Source organism: Ceratotherium simum, chromosome 18, assembly GCF_057802395.1.
Source record: "Ceratotherium simum simum isolate JZ-2026a chromosome 18, ASM5780239v1, whole genome shotgun sequence".
In the NCBI taxonomy this organism is placed as follows: domain Eukaryota; kingdom Metazoa; phylum Chordata; class Mammalia; order Perissodactyla; family Rhinocerotidae; genus Ceratotherium; species Ceratotherium simum.
In genome coordinates this window covers 27,640,813-27,658,849 of record NC_141917.1, presented here as the reverse complement: position 1 = coordinate 27,658,849, position 18,037 = coordinate 27,640,813, and the positions used below count along the sequence as shown (strand labels likewise).

Here is an 18,037-nt window from a genome sequence, read left to right as displayed (position 1 = left end):
CCTTCCTCAGGAACCCAATCAGGTACTGAATGGCCCTCTTTATCCATCTAGCACTGCTGTCTCAGGTCAGTTTCCACAGAAACAGACTCTGAGGTGCAAATTTGTGTGCACAGGATTCATTAAGGAAATGTTCCTGGGGAAGACCATTAAAGGAATGGGGGAAGCAAGACAGAAAAGGGAGGCAGCACGGCCAGGCTGCCCTCTCAGGCACAGTCCTAGCTTCAGCCTGGTCCCAGAGGGGAGCTCCAGGATGTAAGTTTTGTCTCAGAGTTGTTTGCCCTTGAGGCTGGTGAGCTGGACTTTCACACTCCCACACTCTTCAGCCATTGGCCAATGGCTACCCCAGGGTGAATTTGTAGTGAATTTGTAGGTGTTAAGGCCCCCTACATGGAGAGACAAAGCAGCTCCAGTAGGCTGTGGGCAGTCCTGTGAAAGAGCCAGGGTCTCTAGGTACTAGAGGCTAAAGAATAGGGATGCTGGGACTTGGGTGGGTGGGGATGATGCATGAAAATGGACAAAAATCCAAGGAGGGAGATTTGAATGGTGGAACATCACTGTTGTCCGTTACATTCAACTTTCACTTTCAAAAAGCATCCCAAATATGAATGATATATTATGGTCACCTTAGTTATTTGAAGCCTGTTAGACTGCAGCCTGGAGAGGTTAAGTGGCATGTTTGTGATTACATGGTGGGGTGTTCTCCTCTTTCTTCACGTGCCTCCCTTCATCAGAAGTGGAAAGAATCCAGCTTTGGAATCAGACAGCAATTGGTTTGCATCCCATAGTAGCCATTTGCTATCTATGTGACCTTGGCAAGTTATTTAACTCTCTGAGCCTCAGTTTTCTTTCGGGTATAAAGGGAATAACTTCACAAGCCTTATGGAGTTGTTGTGAAGATTTTAAATAGCATGTATTTAGTGTACCTAAAAAGAAAAAAAATCCATCACAAACCAGCTGAGTTACCTCCCTTGGGCAAGTTACTTCATCTCAATAGACTGCAGTTTTCTTATCCATAAATGAGTGGGTTCAACCATGAACTCTAATGTCTCTTTCATTGATATTTTGGGCTTCGTTGATATGAGGATTGAGATTTCTAAATTAAAAACCTAGAGAGAAAGTTTTCAGACAGGGAGAGAGGATTTTTTGATAATTTACTTACATCAATTACAAAGTGGAGAATGCCTCTTGTAGTCCAGAAATTGGGATTTAGAGGGTCAGGATGAATTTAGTCTGTCCCTAATTAAAGAATTGACTATGAGACATCAACTAAGGGTCATTTTGCTCTTGAAAAAGCAGCATGTTTTTTGTACACAGTGGTAGTTCTTTTTCAAAAGATTCTTAAAGATGAGAGATAGTGAAACCTGTGGTCTGTGAATCTGCTCCTCACCTCCTTCCAAGTACTGAGGGCTGGCATTCAAAAGAGACCGCCATTAGAGTTAATATCCTGAGAAGATTTTCCCTAGGGGTTGTTTATTTATACATCATGCATTTATTTAACAAATATTTGTAGGGCGCTTACTTTGTGCTGAACATAATGTCAAACAAGGAACAGAACTACAAACCAGTGACAGACACTAGTAAGGGAGGTAAGGATGTTGTGAGAGTACTTGGGAACGGCACTGAACTTAAACTGAGGAGAGCAGGGAAGGCCTCCAGAGGAAGTGAAGGATGAGTAGAGGTCAGACGAGAGTTCCAGGAAAAGCTTTCAGTTTCTGCAATAACCAGGAAGAATTTAACGTCATGGCACATAAGTGTAACTCAAGTACAAAGTTCAAGGGGAGTTAGGAAACAGTAGGGCTGGAGAAGTAAGTTGGAGCTAGAGGATAAAGAGCCTTGGGAAGTATGCTGATGAATTTGGACTTTATCCCTAGGGCAGAAAGGAGCCATTTGAGTATTCCAAACAAGGGAGTGAAAATAAGAAAGTCACGCTGGCTGCAATGTGGAAGATAGAGAAGGAAGACCAGTTAGGAGACTGTGACTCTACCCCAAGCAAGAGATGTATATGGCATGAATTAAGGCAGTAGAAGTGCAGGTAGAGAGAAGTAAATGGATTCAAGAGCTCCTCAAAAAGAGACTTGACAGGACTTTGTGGCTGGGGAAAGAAGAGGGAGAATAAAGCCCAGATTTCTGACTTGGGCAACTAAGTAGATGAGGCTGCCATTCACTGAGAGAGGAAGCCCCAGCGGGGGTTTGGGAATGCAAAAAGGTAATGAGTTCTGTTTGGGACATGTTTATTGAGGAGCCTATGGATCATTTAGATAGGAGTGTCTGGTGATGGATTTTCTACACGGTGTGGAGGCCAGGAGAGAGATCTCGGTTGGAAATCCTGAACGCAATGCATTGAGGGGGAAAATGCTTTCGACATGAACTTCTTTCTTTTCTGACCAACTTGCATTTGAGGATGGCTATTATTGACCTTACAAGAAACTCCAAAAGAAGCTACCTAAAGCTCATTTTCAGAAGTGTTATTAATTTTTAGTCTTCCAGACTTTTGCTACTCAAAGTGTGATCCCTGGAGTAGCTGCACTGGCGTCACCTGGGAGGATCTCAGGCCTCACCCCAGACCTTCTGAATCAAAATCTGCATTTAAACAAGATCCCCAGGTGATTTGGATGCACGTTAAAGTTTGAGAAGCAGCCTCTTCTAGATCAAGGGGCCAATTTGAGACCCTCTTCCTTTCATCTCATCTCATCACCTTCTATGGTACCACGTTTTTAAAATGTTGAGGCTATAGAATCTTTCTATGTTTTGTTGATTTTTACATAATTGAAGCAGCAACTTTGTCTTGGTTGACCATACCTAGTGTTACGGGTTGTTATTTTTAAATTATACGTAGATTGTCTTTAACTATCTTATTGCTGGACAATGCAATCTTTAATAATGAAAACTGGGTTAAACACTTACCTCGTATTTTTTTGTCTTGAAATCTCACACTGAAGAGATGGTAACTAATAGTTGGCTGGCAATGGATGTAAATAACAATGAATTCCACTCACCAACAATTATCAGGGCAGGGAAAGTTAATTACTAGCTTCTCTTGAAGGCAGAGCCATGCTTACTCGTATAGAAACAACATGAAAGAGCAGCTGCAAGAAATTCCTTGGTTTAAAGAGCCAACCACCTACCCTGACCACTGTGCCCTCTAAAATGCTTTGAAAATAAGTCATTCAATGCCCAGATTCTTGTCAGCCAGCCAGCCAGCACAATAAACATACCCCCATTTCATCTTGTAAGGTTGGGTATGAATTCATGTAAGGTTTGCTTTTCTCTCAGCCATTTTACTTCTTTTAGGGGCCATCTAAATTGTTAATGACTTAAAATCTAAATCAGAACTATCATTTCCATAGTAGGGACTATAAAACCCTTTTCAAGTATCTGGGTTAAAAAAATAAAAACATCAAAAAAAAGTTCATCCAGAAATATTTACTGAGTATCAGCTATATTCTAGGCATTACATTCATAATGATTAAAAGACAAAAACAAAACTCTTATGCACACCATTCTTGGCTTGTTTTGTTCTTGTTGTTGTTGTTATTTTAATTTGGGGATGAGAAGTACAGAAGGCAAATAAAAAGAATACGGAAAATAATAGTACTTTCCTTAGGACAGTACGTAGACCCAAAGTTGACACAAATGAACATTTGCGTCAGCACGCTTTCTACTGAAGGATATTCTTCCAGATGAATAGGATTTCATTCATTCATTTATTCAGCAAATATTATTGATCACAAGATATATTGCGGGCAAGTGCTAAAAATGGAGGACATAGAAATGAGTACAACACAGTTCTTGGCCTTAAGGACCCAAAGTCCTATAGAAACAGTATTTGTCAACAGTATTGAAATTGTTTTTAAACTTTCTTTTGTGGGCAAAATATTATCCGTTCAACCTAGACACAGCCAACAGCAAAGAAACAAGCTTAAACTGTCCCTTTAAATTTCCAAGTATGGTTTCTATTGAACAGGCAGAGGCAAATTGGCATCTCCTCTCCAAGTTGCCCCTAATTATAAGCATTGTGTGTGCTTTGGCTGGGATCCAGTTAGCTGATGAACACAACAAGCCTTCATTGTTTTACAGTAATAAGGAGAACTGGTGCAGTAAAGCCATGCCACGATGTTGGGCTCATAGTCATTGTCTAAATGAGCTGCTAAATACAGGCCTGGAACATAGGCTCCTAATATAGGCCACCACTGTCTTCCACTCTTCCTTCAAGTCCCCCACTCTCAAGCAGGAGGACCCCAGGACGTGGCATGTTCCCAGGGCTCTGAGGACCATTGAAAAGAAGGGCTCATGATCTCATGGTTCCCAAGATCAGGCAAAGACACCAGGCTTGGTTGAGCCTCTTTCAGTCATGTAGGTGTTGACCTAACCTGACAAGTGGGGGTCCTGTGTTGAGCAAATGAGGATGTTCTGGTTAGGGAAGACCTGTTCCTGTGATCCCCTCCTCCCCCAAGACCAGTATAAGAGATTCCTTCTCTTGGTGGCAGAGTTTTAGAGGCACTGAGGCAACATTCAAATTCCAGTGTCACCATCTACATACCAGCTATGTGCTGTTGGGCCAGTTACTAAGCCTCTCTGAAACTCAGTTCTTAAAAGGAGAAGAACAGTTATATCTACAAGTAAATTTCCGTAAGGATCAAAAAAGGTAGTATATGTCACACCCATTGCCTAGCATGTGGTAAGTGCTTAATAAGTTGTATCTGTGTTATTATTAATGTCATGGGAGAAGGAGTGCATTACTTTCCTAGGGCTACCATAACAAACTACCAGAAGCTAGGTGGCTTAAAACAACAGAAATTTATTCTCTCACAGTTCTGGAGACTAGAAGTCTAAAGTCAAGGTCTTGACAGGGCCATGCTCTCTCAGCTTCTGGTGGTTGCCAGCAATCCTTGGCTCTTCTTGGCTTGTAGCTGCATAACTCCCATCTCTGCCTCCATCATCACATGGCCATCTTCCCTCTGTGTGTCTGTGTCTTCATATGGCTTTTTCTTCCCTGCGTGTGTCTGTCTCTTCTCCTCTTCTTATAAGTCATGTTGAATTAAGGGCCCACCCTATTCCAGTATGACCTCGTCTTAATTTACATCGTAATTACATCTGCAAAGAAAGATTTACAAATAAGGTCACATTCACAGATACCAGTGGTTAGGACTTCAACTTTGGGGGACACTTAAACTTTGGAGAACAAAATTCAACCCACAACCAGGTTAAAGACTTTGGGGGCCTCCAGGAGGCCCTTTTTATAATGGTGGACACCCTTGAGAGAGATTACACTTTAGCCCTTAGCAGAAAAGTCTCACACGCCATTTACAGAACAGTTCAAGATAGAACGTAATGCCATGTTTGAGCAAATGTTACAATAATAACACAAGTTTGGAGATTGAGACAGAAGGGATCCATGTGAGCCAGCGTGGCCAAAAGAAGCTTTGTGGAGAGATGGGATGCAAACTGAGCTTTCACGCTTCCTCTGTCTTCTTCCTTTCTTAAAGTGGCCCCAGAGCACTCACTTACTCATGGCAGGAAGAATGTGGGGCAAAGAGCTACCCCAGAGGCACCTTCTCCGTCCACCATCCACAAAGCTTCAGAAGAGGCTGACTAAGAAATTGCAGCAGTCCTGTGACACCCAGGCTTCCAGGCGGGGCCCTGTTCCAAAGCCAGAAGCCTAGGAAGGAATCCTTGCCTTGCTCTGAACAGCAGCCCACATGAACATGGCCCAGGCCCCATGGAGAATGCTGCTGCTCTGGTGGGGATGTGGGAGAGGAAGAGCTCAAATTCCTATTTCATAGTAGTAATACTTGGCTGAAACATGGACTCTTTCTGAAATGTCAGAGCACGTAAGGAAGTTTCCTGTGGTATTTTAGGAGAGATTGCTTTTTATAATAGGCTTAAAGAAGAGGCCTGTAGAAGAAAAGGATCAGCAATGAAGAGGTTTTGGGTTCTAGGAACATGATATGTAACCTATTCCCAAGTGCACTTAAAATCCCCAAACAAAATGGAATTCTGACAGGTAACAAGATGTTTATTTCTTCCCCAAAAAACAAGGCACAGTCAAGGGAATGATGAGTTCTGGGGAGATAAAAAGCATTTTTTGCCTTTGTGATCTGAAGGTGAAAAAAAAGCATAGAGAAGCAAAAATACTGTCACAGGTTTTGGGTAAAGAGGATATTACTTCAATTTATACTTTTACTGACAGTTCCATTTACAAAGGACAGCAGCCTATTTATGAAAAAGCTTTTCTTCAAGACTATTCAAATATTTTCTGTAAAGAAGAAAGAAAGGCAGCCAGAGCTCTGAGAGGCACTCAAGCAAAGTTTGAAACAATTTCACTTTATAGAAGAAAAATCTGCTATTTGGGTCTTACTGAATTCTTTCCAGACCAGGAATATGTGGGCCAGTGCAGTCTGAGTACCACCCATAGGATGTGTGTGTTGACAGTCCCTGAGAAGTCTAGTCTAACTCTCTGCTTCATGTACCAGGAAAGCAGGACGAAGAAAATTGGAGGACTTATTTGCCCAGGGCTAGTTAGAATAGAACAAGGATTCAAACCCAGGTAACTAATTGTATACTTATTGTGGGAGTTCTTTGTGTATGTCTTATGACTTCATCTACGTGGAACCTTTCTGGAGGGCAGTGACCACATTTTACATATCTGTATCTTTTGCTCTGTTGAGCTGTGCTCAGGAAGCATTGGTGAGTTGCCTGACTGGGTCATTGCTTGGTCCTCTTAGTGGTATGATTGATAAAAGCCTGAGGTCTAGAGTCAAAACTGCCTGTGTTTGGATCTGGTTGTGCCACTTATCAGCTACATAATATTGCGCAAGTTCTTAACTTCTATGGGCTTTACAGTCCTCATTTGTAAAATGGAAAGAACGGTTGTAAAATGGAAAGAAATAATATTTACCTGATAGTACTATTGTGAAGATTAAATGAAGCGATGCTTGTAAAACATTGCATTCAACTATTGCACGACAATACTGCATAGCAAAACACCTCTAAATTCAAGGCTTTAAAACTACAATCATGTATTTCTTGCTCAGCATCTACCGGTCAGCTAAGGTTCAGCTGATCTAGCTTGGCCTTGGTTGGCCTTGGTTGGCCTTGGCTGCAAGCTGTAGGTCGGGTCTAGGTCTGCTCCGTGTGTCTTTCATCCTCCTTGGTCCAGTGGCTGCACAAGCCAGGTTCTTCTTATGGTGACAGCAGAAGCTCATCAGGGCAGGCTCATCCTCCTGCACATTCCAAGGCCCTGCAGGGATCATGTCTATTAACATCCCATTGTCCAAAGCAAGTCATAGGGCTGAATCCAAAGTCAAGGAGGGGGTAAGTATTCACCACCACCAGGCAGCCATGGCAAGGGTGGGAATGTATGTAACACTGCTACACAGGAGTGAAGAATTGTGACTGATAATTCACTTTAACACAAACACTTGGCACAGTGTCTGACATGTAATCAATGTTCAGTGGATGTCAACTATTATTATGAATTGTTACGGAGCCTTTTTTGTTAGACGTGTAATGTCTTCCATTAATAAAAGTTGTGCTCGGTCACTTACAAAGGATAATCTTTGGATTTTTTCTTATATTTTTCTCCTCTCACAGATTTACTTTGCACCAAGAACAAGTTATCAACTAGTTTCTGCCAAACACTAAAGACCATGAAGAAATGTTCTGTGCCCACTGTGAGGGCTCAGTGCTGCTTCTCATGTTCCCAGACACACGTCATTCGCACCCGAAGACCAAGAAAGCCACAGCTGTTCAAAAACCCCAAAGCGTTCTAAGTCCAGAAGGAAGCCACCCTCCACCATAGACTGCAGCAGCCTGCTGACCGTGACATGTTCTAGCTCCAGGGACCTCTTCATTGAAGTTTTTCAGGTTAAACTTTAGCTCATAACAAAACAAAATTCACTGTGTTCCTTTAGCCACAAAATGTCCCTCACAGGAGGCATAGGACTGTAATACTTGCTGCTCCCTGATAGGCAGGTTAGCTATCCAGGAGAATCAGGCATCTCCTGGGATCAGCTCCTGGGCGAGGTGAAGGCAAGCCTGTGAAATGATGTCTTTTTTTCACCCTTAAAAATAAAAAACAAAGAGATCAGATTTTTTTCCCAGACTACCTCAACAGTATCAGGAAAGAGAGCCACACTTATCAGGGAACAAATAACCTTGCTAATTTACCTTGGTGAAATCATCCCTTGTTTTTCTCCCAGAGCAGCTGCTGTTTAAAAAGTCATAGGAGAGCTTTTAGGAACATTCCTTTAATTCATCCAGGCAGAGGACCGCTTTCTCCACCCAGTAGTGTTCAACTGGGGCAGGAAGAGAAAGTGCTGGCTATATCCCCTCAGTCGATCCCTAATCCCTATAGATTCCATATCTGGGCTGCTTAGACTCCATGCCTACCTGGAGACACTAGAATAAGAGGAAACAGGCAAAAACTGTAGCATGTAGTAAACCTAAGGGATTTAGGTTAGTTATATGGAAGATATTTCTGACTTAAGAATAATTTCTATGAAAACTCTTAAAAACCAAATAAACACAAATCAATTTTTGCTAGTATAAGAAAAGGAATGTGGGCCTTTATTCTTCCCACTCTCCTGGCAAATACCTATTCCTTTGCAGAAGAACAAGAGAGTCTTCCTGTCTGACTTTTCCCCTCCAGCATATTCCCCAACTGTTATAGCCAGGTCCGTGACTGCAACCCGCCCCCACCTACCCCCAGGTTGGAAAATGGAGCTCTAGATTAAGATATTTCAAAGACCCAGGTAAATTGTATTAAGTACAAAAATTTAGTACAAACTTCTAGTCTTGAGAAAAAACTTCTCAAAAGTGAGGTAAAGATAGCCACTCCCAGTACACCCAATAGTTACTTTTGAGGGTCTGTTTCCTTGGGGGGAACAGACGAGTCTGGGGAGTCCAAAAAAAGTGAAATGAAAGTTAGAATGCTTATTCTGGATGTTCCCACCACCCATCAGGAGAAAGAAGTAGGCTGTGGTCTCAAATTCAATGACTGAACTTGAATTTGAGTTCAGTCCTTTACGTGAACTGAACCAGATAGTGAGGGTGGATGGATGGGTGGAGCCTCAAGGGGAGGAAGCTCTCAGAACCAGCTCTTGACAGAGGGGAAGGCAGGGATGTGGCCTTCATGTAATGGGCAGCATATTTTCAGATTCATGCACAGGTACAGTTAATATTTAACATGGAGCACAATGTCCCATATCTCCCTTTGATTATCTATCCGTTCAGCAGAATGGTGCTATTGAAAAATGGTGCTAATATCTAGATGGTGGCAGAACTAATATAAATATACAGATAGATGTACAAGTGGGCAAGTCCATATACATCTTCTGTTAAATGTGTAATGGTGTTGCTGGTCAATGCCAGTTCTATTGCTTGGATACCAGAAGCTTAAAATTTTTATATTATGTGCTTTTCATTTTTTTCAGCCATTAATGTGTATTATTCTGATAAATTCCTGTGGAAAATAAAACAATGGGTTGGGATGAAATTCAAGACAGACCAGAAACAGGAGGAGAGTAGAAATGTTTACCTAAAGCCAGGGAATTTATGTCTAGATACTAATTATATCCTTGTATTCCCTGTCTTTAAATATAAGCATTTCTGGCCGATGACAATCGCTGGAAATAACAGTTTTAGAGAGAAGATGCTTAAATTGTTAGTGACATGAGTAGAGGAGAACTTGATTTTTTCTAATGGGGCAATTCTCAAAGACTATCCCAATTTAGGAAGGTGGATTGATTTAACTTAACCTGGTACTGTACTATCTTAGAGTCATGCATGTCATCAGAGACCTGGATATGACCAGTATTAAAAACTCAGGAACAAACCCAGATTCCTACTGACCTCAAAAAACTGAACTAGGCCAGATTTCCCAATACACAAAATGTTATTTATGACCCACATGGCAAAGATGGCAGAAATGTAGGGAGGATATGGCCAGGTGCTCCATTCTAGGCCTTTCTCCAGTTTCTCAAAAGCGGAATATTGGCCCCTAATCATTCATCATGAGCATTCACTTCCTGTATTGAGGCTGTGTTGTGAGACAGTTGTGTGGTATCTGTTATTCTAGACCCCAGGATAAAGATAGCACTTTCATTATTGGAGTCATCTGACATGGTTGTTGCCTTGACAATCACTCAGCTTTGGGTCATCAGGGTTTTGACAGGTGCCTGTGCTTACAACAAGAGAGGGACCTCAGATTAACAGGGAGCCTCTGAAGGCAAGAACCTAGCTGGTGTCTTCATCATTTCTTTGATGTTCACAAGGGCCAACATGAAGCAGCATTGTTGGTTTATTTCATCCCTGTCCTCCTTTCTTCCCACCCTGAACAATCAAGTGAGAAGTGTAACAAGAAACACTGGATACACATCAACCATGAACCAGAGAGGTGCACCCCAGGACCTGGTGCTCAAATACATTGAGGTTCTCAAACCCAGTTTGGTTTACATGGCTTTCACAGTGGTAGAATTAGCTCTTCTCTGAAAAACTGTGGGTTAATTTAGTTCTTGAACATTGAAACATAATTCAACACACCATGAGAAAACAATATTTCAAGAGACTAAATAGTGAGTACTTTTCTAAGACAGAAAATCATTTTGTGATACAAACAATTGCCTCTTTGTAGGAATGACTTGATTTATGATGGGTTTTCTTAAACAAGAGCACACCTCCGTCCAGTCTCCTAAGACACCCAAGTCTCCACTTGATGGAGTCATCCCAGTGTGATGCTTTCAGATATTTAGTGAATGTTTTTGGTAACCTTCATCAAGTTTCTGAAACACAATTTGAGAGATTTATATTGTTTCAGATCATAATTTTCCAATCAATTGGCTAAAATCCTCCAAACTCTGAAAGCTACACATCGCTACCCCAGAGGTTGCAGGTCTTAGCTCTTCTCCCTTCTGACTTTAAGATGAAGCCCTGGGACCGTGTGTCTGGTGCTCAGTGCACTGCGATTCACTTCCAAGAAAGAGCCCACATGACATGAACTGCCTGGTGCTACAACTTAGCCAACATATCTGATGCTACTCCTATTTTTTGTATTGCTAATTCAAATATTGTTATTATTAGTATTATTATTTTAAGTTATGGCATTAAAAAAATGGTTGGGAAAGCACAATTCTACCTATTACTGTCCTCCAAAGTGGTTGTGTGTTGTACATGGCCCAACCCATTGCCCTCCCTGCACCTCTGTGCTGCTTTGCCAGGCCCAGCCTCCTTAAGGGGTACCTCAGTGGGTACACCAGTATTTAAAACTGACTGTAATCATAGCCTGCCATTGTGTGGCATCAATAAATGGTCAAACTCATTGATGTTTCCATGTGATTCATTTAGCCCTGCTGTGAGACTCCCATCACCCACCAGTGTTACCCTGGAGTTTACCAACCCGGAGGAGGATGCTGTCAATTTTTTACTCCCATGATCCTTGCAGATTCCCTCCTACTCCACCCCTAGATCAATATGTCACCAAATGAGTCACATCCCAGGTGAGGTAGAACTTAGGTCTCTTCTGATGAATGATTATGCACCAACTGACACAATCCACCATAGAATAATCTGAAGTGATGCCTAAAATTCTCCACAATGCCAGATACAATGTATTCAGACTTGTAGCTCATAGCATAACCCACTCCCTCTTCTGACCCAAAGTGTAGACTTAATGCTTAAGAGAAAGTAACCTACCTCTAGAGGGATTTGCTTTGGAAATCCAATTCTTTTTCAAAGATGATGCACAGCACAGTAAGTGCAACCAGCAAAGGTAGAATCTGGACATATGGACATGGAATCCACTCATATGGCATGAGAAAAGCATTGAGGCAAGAAAGTGCCAGGCATCTCCAGGTGATCCCTAGAATGTTTGAGGGCTTGTGTAGGAGTGGTAGGAATCTGTTTTTGGTCAAGAAGACATCACAGAGGGCCATGAAGTCCTTCCTGTTTGTACCTTAAAAACTCCTCTCTATGACCACTAGGTAACTCTTATCCTACAAAGCTCAGCTCAATGCTGCTTCTCCTGAGAAGACCCTGCTAGAAAGACCAAGGCATTTCTCTGCTCCTTCACCTTGTCCATTTTCGTCTAGAACAATAGTTCTTAATCAGGGGTGATTTTGTCCCCCAGGAGACATTTGACAATGTCTGGAGACATTTTTGGTTTTCACAACTAGGGGGTGGAGGAGAGAGTGGTATCTAGTGAGGAGAGGCCGAGGATGCTGCTCAACAAACTACAGGACAGCCCCATCCCCAACAAAGAATTATCTGGCTCAAAATGTCAAATAGTTCTGAAGTCGAAAAACTGCACTAGAACAATTATCACCTTGGAGTGAGTAGCAGGGTTTCTGGGTTGAGTAAAACTGAGCTCACCCTAAAATTCAGACCTCACAAAAAGACTGATGAGGTGAGTCATAAAGCCTCTGAAGAAGAAAAAATATGTATCAGGATTCGAAGCACACCAGCTTGATAAAAGCATCTTGATCTTGGAGGGGAGAGAGGATAGTAAGCATAGCGCCAAAAGAGTCTTGGACCAACTCCTGGGGGCTCGGGTGTCTCAATCCTAGAGCCAGGGGTAATAAACCAAAAGCAAGTAAAATGGAAAAGCGAGATGTTGGAGGTTTGGTTAATCATCCTCCTCTTACTAAGGTTTCTAACCGAACAGAATAGACATAGTCAGCCAGATCAAAATAACAGCTTTACTAATGGTGAAGCTGGCTTGGACAGCTATCTTGGATGCAAATGGAAAAGGGCTTTTCCAGCATCCTCCACATCTCCAGGTTTGGCTCAAGAGGGATGGGGATGGAGGAGGGGGCGAGGGAGAACAAAAAATGGACCACTCAACCCATTAACCTTAGATAATAAGTATCCATGGCCATCAAACGTTCATCAACAGCAGCGTTCCCTCCTGCAGAGGAAAGAGCACCTGACAGGGGTACCGTAAAGGTCCCAAAGGACTATCCCAACACTATCCCCCTGGAAGTGGAGCCCTCTTCTTTCTGGGGGAGGAAGGTAAGATTAGCATGAGGGGAAGAGATGGGGGGCTGAGGAAGCACTATCTAAAAATGGTTTCTTTCCCATAAATTTTAAATGATGATGTGATTTTTTTTTTTAAAGATCTTAATGACAAGACTTGGAAGACACAGTGTAAAAGCAAGAGACAGAAGTTAATGAGAGAGCAACCCTGCCTTCAGTGCTCACTCCCCCACCAAGCATTGCCCCCTCCCTCATTGGAGAGCCCCCAGGCCCCCTCCCTTTAGTGATTGAGCCTGGGTCACCCCCATCTCCAACTTGGTGGGATGTTGCCAGGACTAGTGGGTCCTCAATGATGGTGCCTGCAGCCTCCGCAATGAGGGGATATGGTGCCTGGGGCTGAGGTAATATCAAGGGATTCCCAAACGGACAGCACAGTCCAGCTGGAGCTTGATGGCTAGCTGGGGCCTCTCCTGCCCGAATGCCAGCTACGGCAGCGCCTCCGGCACCATCACTACCCAGCTTCCTCTTTGGCTACCTGAGCAACTTGGAAGCATCCTCACAGCCAGCTGCGGCAGGACAGGAAGATAATGCAGCGTGGGAGAAAGACCTTAAGAGAACTAGTCCGCAGGAGACATTCTTTTGTTGCTCCCAGAACTATTGGAGAGGAATTTGCAGGGACTGGAATTACCACAGAGCAGGCAGAAACAGAACCAGGGAAAAACTCTTCACATTAAGAATGTTAAAGTTATTATATTAATATAACATATAATATTATATTATATAATGTTATATATGTATATGTGTATATACATGTATATATATAATGTAATATATGTTATATATTAATATAACATATAATATTATATTATGTTATATTAATATATAATTATATATTATAATATATGTTATATTATAAGAATATTAATTCTTAACATTAAGTATAAGAATACTCACATTGTAGTCTTAAACCCAGGCTAAGAAGGACCTACTACTAATACTTTAGCCTACATGCTGCTCCTCTAGACTCAGCCCTTTGAGGAGAGGGAAAATATCGTTTGGTGTTTCTATTTCTGGAACCTAGCCCACTGCCTGGCACACAGTATGTGCTCAATAAAAATGTGCTGATTAAATTAATTGATGCCATGTTAAGGAGTAGGGGGAACAAGTGAAGGTGTTTTAGCAACTGAGAGATGGAAGCTTATTCTGGAAGCTGAACTTGGTAAGCCATTCAGAACCTAACACGCAGAGCTAAACCAACCATCATAGCTAGTGATGAACAATTAATTATAGGCGCCTGAAACATTCACACAACCCTCAGTAACTAACAGGAACATGATGTGCCCTGTGAAATACCCTTTTTGCAGGATCCAGGGGCTAAAACTAAGAAGCCCAATGTTTCCACTTTACTAACACCTGCTGCTTATCCTCTTTCTGAGGTTTTCCCAGTGTTTGAAAGAGAGACAGGATGGTGGAAAGCAAGCCAACTAAACTGGGGGCAGAACTGGATCCTAATCTCAGTTCCAATACCACCAAACTGTGGACTTGGAGTAAGTCTTGGGCAATCATTTACTTACATTTCCCTCTCTCCCAATAGAGGATCAGCTCCCTGACAGCAAAAGTCATTCTTATTCATCATGATCCCCCCAGTTCTTAATGCCACGCCTGGCATGCAGAGGATGCCTGGTAAAGTTGAATGAATGGACGCATGGGCGACTCTCCTTGTTAAGCAACGGTTTTGGACTAAGTCCAAGTGTCCAAGGAATGTTAAAGCCACAGGAAAGACATGATGCAGCTTCCAGATCATCATTTTGATTCAAGAGTGAGAGAAGTGAAGCATTTGTAAAATAAAATACATACTAGGGAGTAGGGAATATAAATTTTTTAAATAATGTAGGAAACTTTCAAGGGCATTTCCTCAACCATGGGGACCACTTCAGTCAAGCCCCTGGGCCTCTCCCCTGCCTTAGAGGTTCTTTGGTGGAAACACTAAGGTTGGATTCCGTGCTCTCTGAGGTCAGATCTGCTCTGATATTCTGTGACATGATGACTTCTTACAATTTGGCCACTTGAAAATCCCACTGGACACCACCCTCTGTCCCTCCCCTGCTACACAGACTCCTCACTGCAATCCCCCCTAAAGGCTCTTTACTTGCTAATCCAGTTTTTCCTGGCACAGTCAATAAAACATTGATGGCTGCTGACTGACTTTCTCCACTCCATACCCCACCACCACCACCACCACTCTACACTATCCCGGAGCTAATCCATGAGCAGGATGCCAAGTAAATCAGTGGTACTCGTCCAGTTTCAAGCCATCGCAGCCAATAGCTGAGTGGTCTTTAGGCTATGATTCTGAGGATGGAATGAACGATCCATCCAGGGCACTTGATCTGGCTTCTTTGTTTACACTGGTCAGAGGCAGGAGGCTAGAGGGTTGCTCCTACCAGAGGAGATAAACTGTAATGTCCCAGTTACCATTGCTGCCTCCCAAACTACCCCCAAGCTTAGTGGTCTAAGAACAGCCACCACTGTATTGTGCTCACAGATTCTGTGGGTCAGGGGTTCAGGACACAAAGGGATGGCTTGTCTCTGCTCCGCGATGTTAAGAACTGCAAAAACTTGGCAAGAAGGACTCCATCCAAACTCCTGCACTAAGAGACTTGATCAAATTCCAGCTTCTAGCAGCCTAAGGCTGTGTCCTTGGGATGACCCCGCCCGCCTTGAGTTCTTGTCTGGAAAAGATCAAATGTGCCAAAAGAGTTTAGCATTTGTTCCAGCCAACAATTGAGGATAGGCCCCTGACCTTCCTTTTCCTAAAGAATTTATTGAAAACTTACTATTGTAAATCCTTTCTCTGTCCCTTTGAGCTGTATATGTATCTCCTATAACCCAAGAGTGTCTTTCTCAAGGACAATAAAGCCATTCCTTTGAAACGTAATCATCAGGAAGGCTAGGGCACCTGTCTCCCAGTCTCTGTGGGAAGGTGGAAGCCTAACTTTGATAAATGCCGGTTAACAGAAACAGATGACCTAATCACACTGACTCTGACCAACCCTCTTACCCGGTTTTAGCAATTTTTCATTTCCTGACTGTGCCCCTACCAGCTCCTCCTCCCTACTCTCTCTCTCCCTTTAAAACGTCCAGTCACCTTTGCACAAATTGGAGTTGAGCTCACGGCACTGGGGTCTCTCCTCATATTCAAGGGGAGAGAACATAGACCCACTTCTCAATAGAGTAAGTGCCAAATAATTGGGGCTATGATTAAAAACCACCACGTGCACCAAGTTCCAAGTTCTATATACAACAGAACTTCATTATTCGCAGATGCCATATTTGTGAATTCATCTATTTGTTCAAATTTATTTGTAACTCCAAAATCAATACTAGTGGAGCTCTCACGGATATGTGCAGAGCTGCGAAAGATTTGAGTCACTCTACACACATACTCCCAGCTGAGGCTGAGCAAGGCAGTGCTGTGCCTTCTTGTTTCAGCTCTCAAATTATAAACAAGTGTCCCTCTCACAGTGTATGGAGTGCCATGTTTTTCTCATTTTAGTGCTTTTTGTTGGTTATTTTGTGTTGGTGATTTTGTTTAAAATGGCCTCCAAGTGTAGTGCTGAAGTGCTGTCTGGCGTTCCTAAGCACAAGGAGGCTGTGATGTGCATGCTAAAGTTTGAGAGAACATTGGTTAGAGTGTTCTCCACAGAACACAGCATTATACAACCAGGGGTGGGAGTAAAGCATTCATGTTGTATTGTATTATCACTCGTCTGCAAAAAGTACAGTCCCAGTCCAAAAAGCTTATACAACAATGCTCATAGAACTTCATTCAAAATAGTCAAAACACTGGAAACAGCTCTGGTGTCCATCAACAGCAGAATGGATAAACAAACTGTGATATATTTATACAATGGAATACTTCTCAGCAATAAAAAGGAATGAACTATTGATACATGTAACAATATCCAAGAACCTCAAGACATTATGCTGAGTACAAGAAGTTTTACCCAAAAGAATATATACTATGCAGTTGTTTTTTTGAATAAATTTGAAAACAGGCAAAACCAATTTATAGGGGAAAAAATCAGAATAGTGGTTACCTCTAGGGGTTGGGTGGGAGTGGGGATTGACTAGAAAGGGGCATGTGGGGCATTTTGGGGCTTTACTCCCAGAATTTCTGATTCAGAGGCAAGAATTTCCATTTCTAGTAAGTTTCCCGGTGATGCTGATGCAGCTAGTCTTGGGAATCACACTTTGAGAACTGCTGTAACCTAGCCTTGCTTGATGCCCATGCCCATGCCATACATCTGTTTGCTTTCTGCTCCAGAGCACCCTCAGGTACATGCAGCTCTAAAGGCCAGGGGAGTTAAGGCTGCTGGGGCAACTCTCGATCAATGGGTGATGAAGTAGTGGGCACACGTTCTGGCTCCCCTCCTCCAGGCGCACAAATCTGGAGGATCTGTATGCTTCACAGGAGGTCCTGGCACTGCTGAGCTCGGGTTGCCCAGAGCAGCAACCTCTATAACATACCCTGACGTTGGCTTTTCCTCCTTCCCTGTCTCACTCCCTGCTCCCTCACTTCTGTTTCCTGAGATCACCTCTCAAATAAACTACTTGCTTCCAAATCTTTGTCTCAGGCTTTGCTCTTGGGAAACCCAAACTAGGATAATTGGGTGTACATTGGGAGATGAAAGGATGCTGAATATGATCACAAGGGCAGCATCTGACATTAGCGTAGAAAAGAAAGACAGTGGACAATGACTTTGGATGTGCTGCCTCCTTGTCAATTATGGTATTTCCATGTGTCTCATTTGAAGCTAGGGTGCCTACTCAGTTCTTCCGCAGACTAGGATATACCTGCCCTTGCAGTCTGGCTTTGATCGGGACAGATCCCAGGTGGTTGCTTGGTGTCACACGGATGAGGACTGATGGCTCAGTATCAAGCTCTATTCTCCCTGCTGGTCAGTCATGCCTCTTCCTCAGGACACTCCCTGGATTGTGACCTCTAGTTCTCCGATGCTCTGCCTGATCTCTGAGCCCCTTTGAGAGTCTCCTGATCACAGATTTC

The 18,037-nt window shown here is 42.8% G+C and overlaps 1 protein-coding gene across 3 annotated transcripts in view; it reads left to right on the top strand.

Annotated features, from left to right (window-relative positions):
* ADAMTS12 (ADAM metallopeptidase with thrombospondin type 1 motif 12) overlaps positions 1-8,559 on the top strand; it is a 296,380-nt gene extending 287,821 nt beyond the window's left edge. For 2 of the 3 annotated variants that reach the window (XM_087443173.1, XM_014781569.2), the window contains one exon: positions 7,594-8,559. In XM_087443173.1, coding sequence (XP_087299299.1) covers positions 7,594-7,772 — 179 coding nt within the window. In that variant the 3' untranslated portion in view covers positions 7,773-8,559. Of the gene's footprint in view, positions 1-2,479; positions 3,191-7,593 lie in introns of those variants that run through there. The other variant, XM_087443172.1, reaches the window with a different exon arrangement.
* Positions 8,560-18,037: the final 9,478 nt, after the last annotated feature.